At 39.9% G+C, this 13,089-nt stretch overlaps 1 protein-coding gene across 2 annotated transcripts in view; it reads right to left on the reverse strand.

Moving 5' to 3' along the window:
- LOC126996227 (hemicentin-1-like) overlaps window positions 1-13,089 on the reverse strand; it is a 134,677-nt gene that overhangs the window by 48,800 nt on the left and 72,788 nt on the right. For both annotated transcript variants that reach the window (XM_050856574.1, XM_050856573.1), the window contains exon 3: window positions 12,799-12,931. In XM_050856574.1, the coding sequence (XP_050712531.1) occupies window positions 12,799-12,931 (133 nt within the window). The remainder of the gene's footprint in view (window positions 1-12,798; window positions 12,932-13,089) is intronic.

Below are 13,089 nucleotides of genomic sequence, written 5' to 3' on the forward strand. Positions count from 1 at the left end.
TTAGACAAATGAAAAGTTAATAATATGAAATCAACGTCGAAGAAGGAAGAAAGAAAGCAAGTAAAAAAAAGTAAAGTTAATTATGGAAGAAGTATAAAAATGTCAATAGTAGGGAATTAACTTATAAGAGGAAGAAAAAAGAGATACAAATGAAAGACAACGAGAAATTGAAGAAAGGAAAAAGAAAAGTGGCTGAAAATATAGGTTTGGTTACGTTGAGAAAAGAAAGAAAACAGAACCATAGAAAATAATGGAAGGTAAAACGAAGAAAGGGAGATGGAAAGAAAGAAGTCTGGGGAAAAGGAAGAAACAAGATAGAAAGATCAAAGAAAGCAAGGAGGGTGGAAAGAGATAAAGAAAAGTAGGTGATAAAAACTGGGTCAGGTAAGTAAACGGAAATCAACGTAGAAGAGGAAGCAAGAAATGAAAAGAAAAAAAGAAAGGAATGAAAAATAGAGGGAAAAAGAGAGGAAAGTGGAAGAAGGCCAGGTAGAAAAGAGAGAGAAAAAAAAGATAAAAAAAAGACAAAGGTGAAATGTTATAAAGAAGGAAAAGGGATGATAAAAAGGGAAATCAACGAAGAATAAGAAGCAAGAAAAAAAGAAAGGAAAGGAATGAAAAAAAGAGAAAAAAGAGAGAAAAATGTAAGAAGTCCAAGTAGAAGAGAGAAAAAAAAGATAAAAACAGACAAAGGTGAAATTTTATAAAGAAGGAAATGGATGACAAAAAGGGAGGTGAAACAATAATTGAGAGAAGGAAATGAGAAAGCTATGGAAAGGAAATGGAGGAAGGAGGGCTGAAAAAAGTGACAAGAAGGGAGGAAAGGAAAGACTAATTATTATATAGTTCAAAGGGCAGGAGGAGGAAAAAGGAAGAGGAAAGAGGACGAGGAGGACGGGTAAAGAGGAGCAGGTATAAAGAGAACAGAGGAAAGAGGAAATAGATATGAATAAAAAAGGAAGAGGAATGGAAAGGAAATCATAATAAAAACCAGAAGAGGAAGAGGAAAAGGGAGAAGAGGAAGAGAACAATAATAAAAAAAGAGAACAAGCAAAAAAAAAATAAAGGGAACAAGGGAAGTTGAATAAATGTGAATAGAAGAAAAATGAAGAATATAAAAGAAATCATAATAAAAAAAACAAAAAGAAAAGAAAGAGGAAGAGGAGGAAGACGTGTAGAAGGAATAGAACAAAGCGTAGATGAATATGAAGAAATAAAAGAAAGAAAGAAAGAAAGAAAGAAAGATAAATGGAGAAAAGTATGAAAAGAATAAAAACGAGTAAGAGAAAACGAATAAAGGAACAGAGAGAGAGAGAGAGAGAGAGAGAGAGAGAGAGAGAGAGAGAGAAGAAGAAGGAAGCGAAGAAGAGGGAGAAAGATGCGGAGATAAAAGAGGAAATAAGAAATAAATAAAAAAGAAAAGAAATCGAAATACAAGAGGAGGAAAAAAATAAGGAAAAGTAAGATAGAAAGTTTTGTGGGGAAAGTTTTACGAGAAGGCAACATAACATTATGGATTTAAAGGGAAGGAGTGTCGCTGTCTGGGCAGGAGGAGGAGGAGGAGGAAGAAGAAGAAGAAGAAGAAGAAGAAGAAGAAGAAGAAGAAGAAGAAGAAGAAGAGGAAGAGGAGGAAGAACAGGAGGAAGAGCAGGAGAAAGAGGAGGACGAGGAGGATAATAATAATAATAATAATAATAATAATAATAATAATAATAATAATAGTTCAAGTTGGAGGAGTTTGAAAAAGCATGTTGGAGGGGCGAGTGTTCAAGGAGGAGAAGGAAGAAGAAGAAGAAGAGGAAGAAGAGGGACGAGTCGGAGGAGTCGGAGGAGGAGGAGGAGGAGGAGGAGGAGGAGGAGGAGGAGGAGAGATAATAAAGACATGAGATTTTACGGAGATATGAAAATGATGTGTCCCAAAAAAGAGGAGATTGAGGAGGAGAAAACATGAGGAGGAGGAGGAGGAGGAGGAGGAGGAGGAGGAGGAGGAGGAGGAGGAGGAGGAGGATGGTAATTGCGGAAGAGGAGGAGGAGAAAGCGAAGGAGGAGGTGAAGGAGAAGGGCGAGAAGGATGAGGAGGAGGAAGAGCATACCAAGAAGTGGAGAACCAGAACCGAGAAGGAGGAGGAGGAGGAGGAGGAGGAGGAGACTAATTGGGGAGACTAGTTTGGAAGTTGGAGGAGGAGGAAGGAAGACACACAGGACTGAGGACTCTCCTTCTCTCACGCGCAGCTGAGGGTGGCAGGAGGAGGAGGAGGAGGAGGAGGAGGAGGACAAACAGCAAAATGGAATAAGAGACTTGGAGAGACGAACGCATGGATTGAGGTTATGAAAGGAGGAATTTGAGAGAGAGAGAGAGAGAGAGAGAGAGAGAGAGAGAGAGAGAGAGAGAGAGAGAGAGAGAGAGAGAGACGAAATTATAAAGGACGAGTAAATAAAGAATTCCAATGAAGGAGATGAGTTATAAGAAGGAGGAGGAGGAGGAGGAGGAGGAAGAAGAAGAATAAGAATAAGAATAAGAAAAAGAATAAGAAGAGGCAAATATTTTTTGTAAGAGGATTTCAGAAAATGATGAAGAAAGTTGAAGTTAACGTAAAAAAGGAAAATAAATGATGAATTAATGAATGAATGAATGAATGAATGAATGAATGAAGGAAGGAAGGAAGGAAGGAAACTGAGTAAGAACAGAGGATGAAAAGAAATAATAAAACATGACTAAGAAAATACAAAAGAAAAAAGAAAGAAAACAGATGGAAAAGAAAAGACGAAAGGAAAGTAAAAGACAAAGAGAGGAAGGAAGAAAAACGGAAAAAGGAAGGAAGGAAGAAAGAAAAATGGAAATAAGGAAATAAGGAAGAATAAAGAGTCAAATAAAAAAAAATAAAGAAATGAAGGAAGGAGGGATAGAAGAAAATACAAAAATGAAAGGAAGGAAAGAAATCTGGAAAGGAAAACAGAAAGAAAGAATGAAGTAAAGAAGAAAGGAAGGAAGGAAGGAAAGAAGGAATGCCAGGTACGCAAGAGGAGGAGAGAGTGATCAAGTTTAAGTTCAAGGAAAATAAAGCTAACTCCCTAAATTTAAGTACATCTTCGTAACGTCTTCCTTTGCATCAGTCTTCCTTAACTTTTAATCTAATTCTTCTCCTCATCTTTCTTCATCGATGCGTCTTCCTCCTCCTCCTCCTCCTCCTCCTTCTGCTCCTCCTCCTCCTCGTCTTTCTCTTCCTTCTCTGTTCATTCCTTCGTCTGAGTTTCTTTCTCCTCCTCCTCCTCCATTATCTAATTCGTCTTTTTTTTTTATCTTTCTTTTTCTTCTTCCTTTGCTTCCTCCTCCTCCTCCTCCTCCTTCTTCTTTTTTCTTCTTCTTCTAATCTTCCTTCATCTTCTTTATCCTTTTAATCTTCTTTTTTATTTATTCTTCTTGTTTTTGTTCTTCCTTTTCTTCTTGCTCCTCCTCCTCCTCCTCCTCCCCCTTCTTCTACGCCTCCTCCTTTTTCTTCCTTCACTGTTATTTTCTCCTTTCCCATTCTCTCTCTCTCTCTCTCTCTCGTATTCTTGCTGAGGAGATTCGAGCGAGAGAGAGAAGTTTGCATAATGTCTTTACGAGAGAGAGAGAGAGAGAGAGAGAGAGAGAGAGAGAGAGAGAGAGAGAGAGAGAGAGAGAGAGAGAGAGAGAGAGAGTTGCATCTGTGTTTCTTATTTCTTGTTTAGTATTATTATCAGTATTAGTATTAGTAGTAGTACTAGTAGTAGTAGTAGTAGAAGTAGTAGTAATAGTAGCAGTTCCTCCTCCTCCTCCTCCTCCTTTTCCTCCTTCTCCTCTTCCTCTTCTCCTCCTCCCCATCATTGTCATCAGTAGCAATAGAATGACCAATATATCGTTTCTTCCTCTTCCTCCTCCCCATCCTCCATTAATAAGAACGTAACCTTTATCTCATCGATCTTCCAAGCATTGTATGTCGAGCACCCGGGAGAGAGAGAGAGAGAGAGAGAGAGAGAGAGAGAGAGAGAGAGAGAGAGAGAGAGAGAGAGAGAGAGAGAGAGAGAGAGAGAGACCTTGTATACCACTTCTTACAATTCACCTTTCATCTCTCCTCTTCCTCCTCATCCTCCTCCTCCTCCTCTTCCTTTCATTCGTTCTCTCCGTCAATGTTTTATTTAATTAGTGACGCAAAGGAGGAGAGGCGGCGCCCGTGATTGAGTCTTATTCATGGTATGTGTGTGAACTTGAGGCTCATTTATCTCTTTTTCGCTTTCTTTCTTTCTGACTTTGTTTCTTCTCTCTCTCTCTCTCTCTCTCATCCTTCTCCTTCTTTTGTTTGCTTTTGTTATTTGTAGAAGCTGTATTTTCTTCTTACTTCACCTACCTCCTCCTCTTTCTTCTTTCTCCTTTTCTTCATCCTTTTTTTCTACCTCTTACTCTTTCATTTCTTCTTCCACTTCATCCTTCTCCCTCTCCTCCTCTTCCTCTTCCTTCTCCTTCTCTTATCCTTCTTAATCTCGAGTGCTGTCTATGGGAAGAGTTTTTTCCTATGTGTGTGTGTATCTGTGTGTTTACGTGTGTGGGTAAAGGCTCGATCTCTATGTTATCTTCAATCACTATCTCTCATCAACACTTCTATCAACACCAAAGGGAAGCATGTATGGTGAAGGAGGTTGTCCCATATCCTCATTAGTGTCAAGATGATTTTCCAGCGTTTCATGTTTCTGTGTCATTAATCTTCGCTTTTAGGACACGAATTTGTATGGCTTAGGTTACGTTAAGTTAGGTTGTCAGGTTTGGTTAGGTTAGGTTAAGTTAGGTTGTCAGGTTTGGTTAGGTTACGTTAGGCTAGGTTGTCAGGTTTGGTTAGGTTAGGTTAGGGTAGGTTGTCAGGTTTGGTTAGGTTAGGTTAGGTTAGGTTAGGTTGTCAGGTTTGGTTAGGTTACGTTAGGCTAGGTTGTCAGGTTTGGTTAGGTTAGGTTAGGTTAGGTTGAGACAGGTTTGGTTAGGTGACGTTAGGCTAGGTTGTCAGGTTTGGTTAGGTTAGTTTAGGTTAGGTTGACAGGTTTGGTTAGATTAGGTTAGGTTAGGTTAGGTTTGGTCAGGCCAGGTTAGGTTAGGCTATGTCAGATCAAGTTATGTTATGTTATGTTATTGTTATGTTATGTTAAGGTTAATAGATATATAGTTTTAGAATTGGAGACAGAGAATAAGTTATGATATGTTGTAGAAACGTCAGAAGAGTAATGGAGATGTCAGTGTAGGGAATAAATTGAATGTATGAGGCAAACAGTTCCATAGTTTTTTTTATAATTAGTGACAGTCTGAGAGATTACTAAATTGCGCGAGAATGTCAGAAGAGCAATGGGAAAGAAGAGTAATGAACATGTCAGTGCAGGGGAGGAGAAGGAGGAGGACGAGGACGAGGTGGAGGAGAGGGGAGAGGAGGAGGTCCACGTTGAGTAGTTGGATTGTGTTAAAGGAGACCGACGAGGGAGGGAACTATTGGGAAATGAACTTCTGGCCAGGGACGGAGAGAGCGATGACCAGCCAGGCACAGCGACTCCATGATATTAGTACAGCTTAAGGTTTCAAGACAGAGACGAAGGGACAGATGTGAAGATGAGAATGCGCAGGCCGAGAGCTAAAAAAAAAAAAAAAAATACATTTGAACTTCTGGCCTGGGAAGGATAGAGCGATGGCCAGCCAGGCACAGCGATTCCATGATATTAGTACAGCTCAAGGTTTCAAGACAGAGACGAAGGGACAGATGTGAGGATGAGAATGCGCAGGCCGAGAGCTAAATAAAAAATACATTTGAACTTCTGGCCTGGGAAGGATAGAGCGATGACCAGCCAGGCACAGCGACTCCATGATATTAGTACAGCTTAAGGTTTCAAGACAGAGACGAAGGGACAGATGTGAAGATGAGAATGCGCAGGCCGAGAGCTAAATAAAAAATAAATTTGAACTTCTGGCCTGGGAAGGATAGAGCGATGACCAGCCAGGCACAGCGACTCCATGATATTAGTTCAGCCTAAGGTATCAAGACGGAGACGAAAAGACAGATCGAAAGCTTAATGAAGGATAGAAATACAGCAAAATGGCCTCAGTATGCCGCTCCAATGTATCAAGATGAAAAGAAATAATAACATCCTCAAAATAGAATGAGTTACGTTTTTATGAACTATGATTGTGTGTTTTTCATCTTCAGTCTCATTCTTAATTGTAGTAGTAGTAATAGTAGTAAGAATAGGAGTAGTAATAGTAGTAGCAGTAGTAGTGGTGGTGGTGGTGATGGTGGTGATGGTAGTGGTAGCAGTAGGAGTAATAGTAGTAGTAGTTGTGGTAGTGGTGGTGGTGGTTGTAGCAATATTAGTAGTAGTAATATTAGTAGTAGTAGTAGTCGTAGTAGTAGTTGGGGAAAGTTTGTGGGAGACGGTGTAGTTTAATTAAGGGATGCAGTGTTAATAATTCCTCTCTCTAATCTTTGTTCTCTTTCAATAACGGGAAATTAATTCAATATTGGATCATTCATATTTCGTGTCTCGCTCTCGTTAAGAAGTCAAGTAACACCTCTGCCCTTCACCTATTCCAGTACTTTAATCTCTTTATCTACCAATATCAAGACCGTTATCAATATATTTTTAAGTAAAGAAAAGTTAATTAAAGATAAGTGAACTTGTTATGAATTTTAATATGTTTTCTTCTATTTCTGTCGTTATTAATCTTTTTCAAGTAAGGGAAAGTTAACTAAAAATGTGTTGGCTTCATAATTTTAATTCTTTTTTCTTGTATTTTTGTCGCAATCTATTTTTTAAGTAAAGGAAAGTTGATTAAAAATATATTAATTTCATAATTTCAATGTTTTTTTCTTGTACTTTTGTCGTAATCTATTTTTCAAGTAAAGGAAAGTTGAGTAAAAATATATTAACTTCGTAATTTCAATGTTTTTTCTTGTATATTTGTCGCAATATATTTTTTAAGTAAAGGAAAGTTGAATAAAAATATATTTTAATTAAAGAAATGTTAGTTGAAAGTGTATTAACTTCATGATTTTAAATTTTTCTTGTATTTTTGTTGCTATCTATTTTTTAAGCAAAGGGAAGTATATGAAAAATGTATCAACTTCATAATAATAATGTTTTCCTCTAATGTATTTTTGTCGTTATGAGTAAACGAATTCTCGGCACCAACTCACTACTTCTTAGCGTCACAATCACAATAATTTAACATTTCAATATTTTAGCAACATTTCAATATCTTAACAACATCTCACAACTACATCCATAAACTCATCTCGTATATTAATTAATCTTTCATTCCGCTCTCTTTTGATTAGGAAAGTTGGATTTTATATATATATATATATATATATATATATATATATATATATATATATATATATATAAAGTCATCCCACGCTGTATTAATGAGTTCATGACTTCTCGGCGTTATTAAGTAAAGTAATTCTCTTGCTCGAGTAATATTTCGCTGAATTTGATAATATTTTTCTCTCTGTGTGTGTGTGTGTGTGAGAGAGAGAGAGAGAGAGAGAGAGAGAGAGAGAGAGAGAGTGTGCGTTTAAAAATCTACGGACTATTACATCAATGTTTCACTTGAAATCTGAGAGAGAGAGAGAGAGAGAGAGAGAGAGAGAGTTTAAAAATCTACGGACTATTCCATTCATCTTTTACTTACACAAAGAGAGAGAGAGAGAGAGAGAGAGAGAGAGAGAGAGAGAGAGAGAGAGAGAGAGAGAGAATTGCCTCCTCTTTAAATATTTCCTAAGTCCCGTGTCCCATTAATATTTCTCTTTATCTTTCTCTCGTCACGGCTACGGTACTCTAATGCATCATTAAGTGGGTTTGATTGACTGGCGTTGATTAAAAGTCTCCGCGATGGCGAGGAGCGGTGTTAAGATTTTGGCTTTTGTGAGAGGGAGAAAGAGGGAAGGAAGGGGAAGGAGGGAAAAATGGATGTCTTGTAGAGAGAGCGAGGAAAGAAAGGTACTCTCTGGAGAGAAATATTAAAGGAAAAGATTGGTGAGAAAGATTGAGGAAGTATTTTTGTCTTTAGTTCATATAAGAGGGAGAAATAAGGAAGTGAAGGAGGGAAAAATAGATGTTTAGAAGAAGGAACGAAGAAAGAACTGTACTCCCAGGAGGGAAATATGAAAGGGAAAAGTTGTTGAGAAAGGATTGAGGGAGTATTTTTGTCTTTAGTACTTATAGGAAGGAGACAGAAGGAAATAAAGGGAAAGACTCTAAAGGGAATGAGTGAAAAAAAATGTTACTCTCAGGAGGGAAATATGACAGGTAAAGGAGTTTAAGAAAGGACTGAGAGAGAGGGTGAATGTTTATGTCATTTTTGTTCTTATAAGAGAGAGAGAGAAGAAAGGAATAAAGGAAATGTATCTAAGGGGAATGAGTGAGAGAAAATGTTACTTCCAAAAGGGACGTGTGACAAAGAAAGGTTGTTGAGAAAGGCATCAGAATAAAGGAGTTTTTCTTTCGGTCTTTGGTTTTTATAAGAGACAGAAAAAAAAGAAACGAGGAAAAGAGAGAGGAAAAAAGGTGTTCTCTGGAGGGAAATATGACAGGTAAAGGAGTTTGAGAAGGGACTGAGAGAGAGGGTGAATGTTTATGTCATTTTTGTTCTTATAAGAGAGAGAAGAAAGGAATAAATGAAATGACTCTAAAGGGAATGAGTTCGAGAAAATATTACTCTCAAAAGGGACATGTGACAAGGAAAGGTTGTTGAGAAAGAAATCAGAATAAGGGAGTTTTTCTTTTGGTCTTTCGTTCTTATAAGAGACAGAAAAATGGAAACAAGAGGGAAGGAGAAAGGAAAAAAGGTGTTCTCTGGAGGGAAATATGAAAGAGGAAGGTGTTTGAGAAGGGACAGAGAGAAAGGGAGATTCATTTCTGTATTTTGTGCTTATAAGAGAGAGAAGAAAGTACTTTTTAGAGGGAATATAAGAGAAAAAAGTTTACTCTCAGGAGGGAAATATGACAGGAAAGGGTGTTTGAGAAGGGACTGAGAGAAAGGGAGGTTATTTTTTGTCTGTTTTGTGCTTATAAGAGAGAAAAGAGAGTACATTTTAAAGAGAATAAGAGAGGAAAAAAGTTTACTCTCTGGAGGGAAATCTGGAGGGGAAAAGTTGTTGACAAGGAATTGCTTGAAAGGGTAGTTTTTATGCGTTTACTTCTGATAAGAGGGAGAAGCAAGGAAGCAAGGAGGAGAGAGAGGGACATGACAAAGATTGTTCTCAGGAGGGAAATCTTGAAGGGAAAAGTTGTTGACAAGGAAATGATATAAAGAGTGATTTTTATCTGTTTACTTCTGATAAGAGGGAGAAAGGAAACAACAGGAAGAGAGAGAGAGAGAGAGAGAGAGAGAGAGAGAGAGAGAGAGAGAGAGAGGGGAAAAATGGTTACTCTCAGGAGGGAAATCTGGAAGGCAAAGGTTGTTGACAAGGGAATCAGAATAAAGCAGATTTTTCTTTGGGTTTTTTGTTCTTAAAAGAGGAAGAAGAAATAAATAAAAGGCAAGGTACAGAGGGAAGAGAAGAGGAAAAAGGTGTTCTCAGGTGGGACACGTGAAAGGGAAAGCGTGTTGAAAAGTGAAAGTGAGAGGATACATTCGTGATTGTCTAGTGAAGAGAGAGAGAGAGAGAGAGAGAGAGAGAGAGAGGTGGGAAGAGAGTTAACATAAGCAAACAACTTGAAAGGGATTCTTGATATCTGTAAATTTGAAGAGGAAAAAGATGGAGTAAAGTTGGAACAAAGGAGGGACGAGGAGGAGGAGGAGGAGGAGGAGGAGGAGGAGGAGGAGGAGGAGGAGGAGGAGGAGGAAAGAGGTGGTGGCATTGGCAGGAAACAGCTCCTCTCCTTCTTCCTCTTCCTCCTCCTCCTCCTCCTCTTCCTCTTTCTCTCGTATTTGCTTTTTCTTCTTTTTCGTCTTTTTCATATTTTTTATTTCTTTTCTTCCTTTTTTATTATCACATTTTAGTTTCAATCATATATTTTCTTTATTATGTTGTTGTTCTTCTCTTCCTCCTCCTTTTTTCCTTCTTCCTTTTCTTCCTCGACACCTCCTCTTCCTCCTCCTCCTCCTCCATCTTAATCTCCCGCGGCATTTTATCCCAGTCCATCATGTATAATTTTCATCCTCCTCCTCCTTCTCCTCCTCCTCCTCCTCCTCCTCCTCCTCCTCCTCCTCCTCCTCCTCCTCCTCCTCTTCCTTCTCCTCCTCCTCCTCCTCTTCATGCATGTGATTACTAATGGAATACGTAGTCTCTTTTCTTCCTCCAGTTCACCTCTCTCATACCATTAATATCTCTCTCTCTCTCTCTCTCTCTCTCTCTCGTATATTAAGATCTCAGCAATGTGATGAGGTTTTGTGAGTGTGTGTGTGTGTGTGTGTGTGTGTGTGTGTGTGTGTGTGTGTGTGTGTGTGTGTGTGTTATTTTCTCACATATTTCTTGCGTCTGGTCTTGATAGCTCTATGCCTTGTACCCTTCACCTTCTCTCTCTCTCTCTCTCTCTCTCTCTCTCTCTCTTAATAGATCAATATGCTATGATATGTTCAGGGAAGGAGACCAACATATATACAAACCAATAGGGAAATATATCGACCAGGCAGACAGCCAGATAGAGTGACAGACAGTCAGATAGACAGACAGACAGATAGACAGACTGACAGACATTCAGACAGACATAGACATACAGATTGATAAACAGATAGGAAAAGTGACACCCACACCCACACCCACCCACACCCACATCCACATTCACGTACCCCCCCCCCACACACATACACATACATACCCCTTCCTCCCCCACACCCACACCCACACTCGGGGGCTGAGTGGTTACCTTGCCAGCGCTGCGTCCAGGAGGACCCGGGTTCGCTCTCCGCCACAAGCTGTGATTTTTCAGTCACCGGCGAGTGGCCTGAAGACCACCTATCAACCCGGGCTCTTTATACTCTCTTTAAAAGAGAGGATAAAAGATGAGCTCCAGGAGGCAGCATGAGCCAAGCAAGATGGCGCCACTTTAAACACTTGCCTTCGCCAGTACGGCTGGGGCATTCGGCCGCACGTTTCCGCCATAGGCGGTAACGTTAAAAAGCAAACCAAAAACCCCTACACACGCACACACGCACATAAGTACACACCAGGTAAGGCCTCTCTCTACCTGTCTGGCCTCACCTGCGCATAATTCCTCGCGCTGATGAATGGCCTGTTCTTTAATAACTTTCAGGGAGTGATTAATAAGTTGGGTTTTTTAATTAAGGGAACAGGTGGCGAGGCGTGACACTTCGGTTTACCTGCATTATCATCATTTTTTTTTCTTGCCGCCCGGGGTTGTTGTTATTGTTGTTGTGATTTTTGTTTTTTTAATACTGTTTCTGTTTTTCTTGTTTTTCTTCTTTCACTTTTCCTCTTTTTTCCTCTTTTTCTTCTTGTTCTTGTTCTTGTTCTTCTTCTTCGTCCTCGTCTTTTTCCTATTCTTATTTTCATTATTTTTCCTACTAGTATTTTTTTCATTATTATTATTATTATTATTATTATTATTATTGTTATTATTATTATTATTATTACTATTGTCATTAACGTTATCCTATTAGTATCATAAGCATCCTCATCACCATCATCATCACGGCGCTTCATGCATCATCAGCAGTGTCATTATCAGCGGTAATCTGCGGCGTCATTATAATTGCATTCGTAATGGGATTATTTTTCCAATTATATATCATCGACGTGAAATATTTCCCCGCCGGTAATTTTAATCTTGTTTTATGCTTGGGCCGGATTTCCTGTTTTCCTGCTCTCGTGTGTGTGTGTGTGTGTGTGTGTGTGTGTGTGTGTGTGTGTGTGTGTGTGTGTGTGTGTGTGTGTGTTTTGCGCGTCTCAGGTACATTAGTGGGCTGTGTGGGAGGGGGTGTTTGGTGTGTGTGTGTGTGTGTGTTTGTGTGTGTGTTTTGCGCGTCTCAGGTACATTAGCGGGCTGTGTGTGGGAGGGGGTGTTTGGTGTGTGTGTGTGTGTGTGTGTGTGTGTGTGTGTGTGTTTTGTGCGTCTCGGGTTCATTAGCGGGCTGTGTGAATGTGTGTGTGTGTGTGTGTGTGTGTGTGTGTGTGTGTGTGTGTGTGTGTGTGTGTGTCTATCCGTCCCAACCCTTGGTAATTCGTGAATCTGCTTAGCGAGTTTTTTTTTCCACGAGTATGTGTTTATTATTTTGTGTTCATTTCTCTGCATTAGATTATATGTTTTTTGTGGGATTTGCATTATATTTTTTTCTCTAATAGCGTATTGGGTTTTTATGATCGCTAATTCGCATTTAGATTCATTTGACATTCAAACGAACTGATAAATGAATGCTTGTTTGCTTGCTTGTTTGTTTTGTTTGGTTGTTTGGGTCACTGATTTCTTGGTTGTTTTGGACTTTGCTTGTTTATGTGGTTGCTTCATTGATGATTTACTGATTGATTGATTGTTGGTAGCTGGACTCACATACACTCACATACACACACACACACACACACACACACACACACACACGCACACGCACACCCCAATCCCTCCCATCCACTCACCCACATCCACAAACTCACTCAAACACTCCTCCTTCCACCTCCTTCCCGCTCTCCCTCTTCCCCCTTCCACCTCCCCATTTCATACAACCTCCCCACTTTTCCTTCACTCAAACACCCCATTTCCCTCTTTTGTTCTCCCCTCCACCTCCACTCACACACCACCCCTCCCATCCCTCCCTCCCTCTCTCCCCCTTCCCTCTCACCCCCTCACCTGTATATTGGCATCCCCGTCACGCCGTTGTAGAGGAGCACCAGGATCGGGGTGTCACCGGGGTGGGGCGCGGTCACGTCGCAGGGCAGGCGCGCGCGGCCGCCCTCCACCACCACCACCTGCGCCACCTGACCTGAGGGAGAAGGAGAAGGGGGTTAGTATGGAGGGAAGGGGGAGGGTTAAAGTGGAGAGAAGGAAGGGGAAGGAGATAATTATGTTGGAGGAAAGGACAGACTTGAGGATTCAGAAAGGGGTGAGTGGAGGGGGTTAGATTAGAAGGATAGGAAAGGG

The sequence above is a fragment of the Eriocheir sinensis genome, chromosome 9, assembly GCF_024679095.1.
Source record: "Eriocheir sinensis breed Jianghai 21 chromosome 9, ASM2467909v1, whole genome shotgun sequence".
NCBI lineage: Eukaryota > Metazoa > Arthropoda > Malacostraca > Decapoda > Varunidae > Eriocheir > Eriocheir sinensis.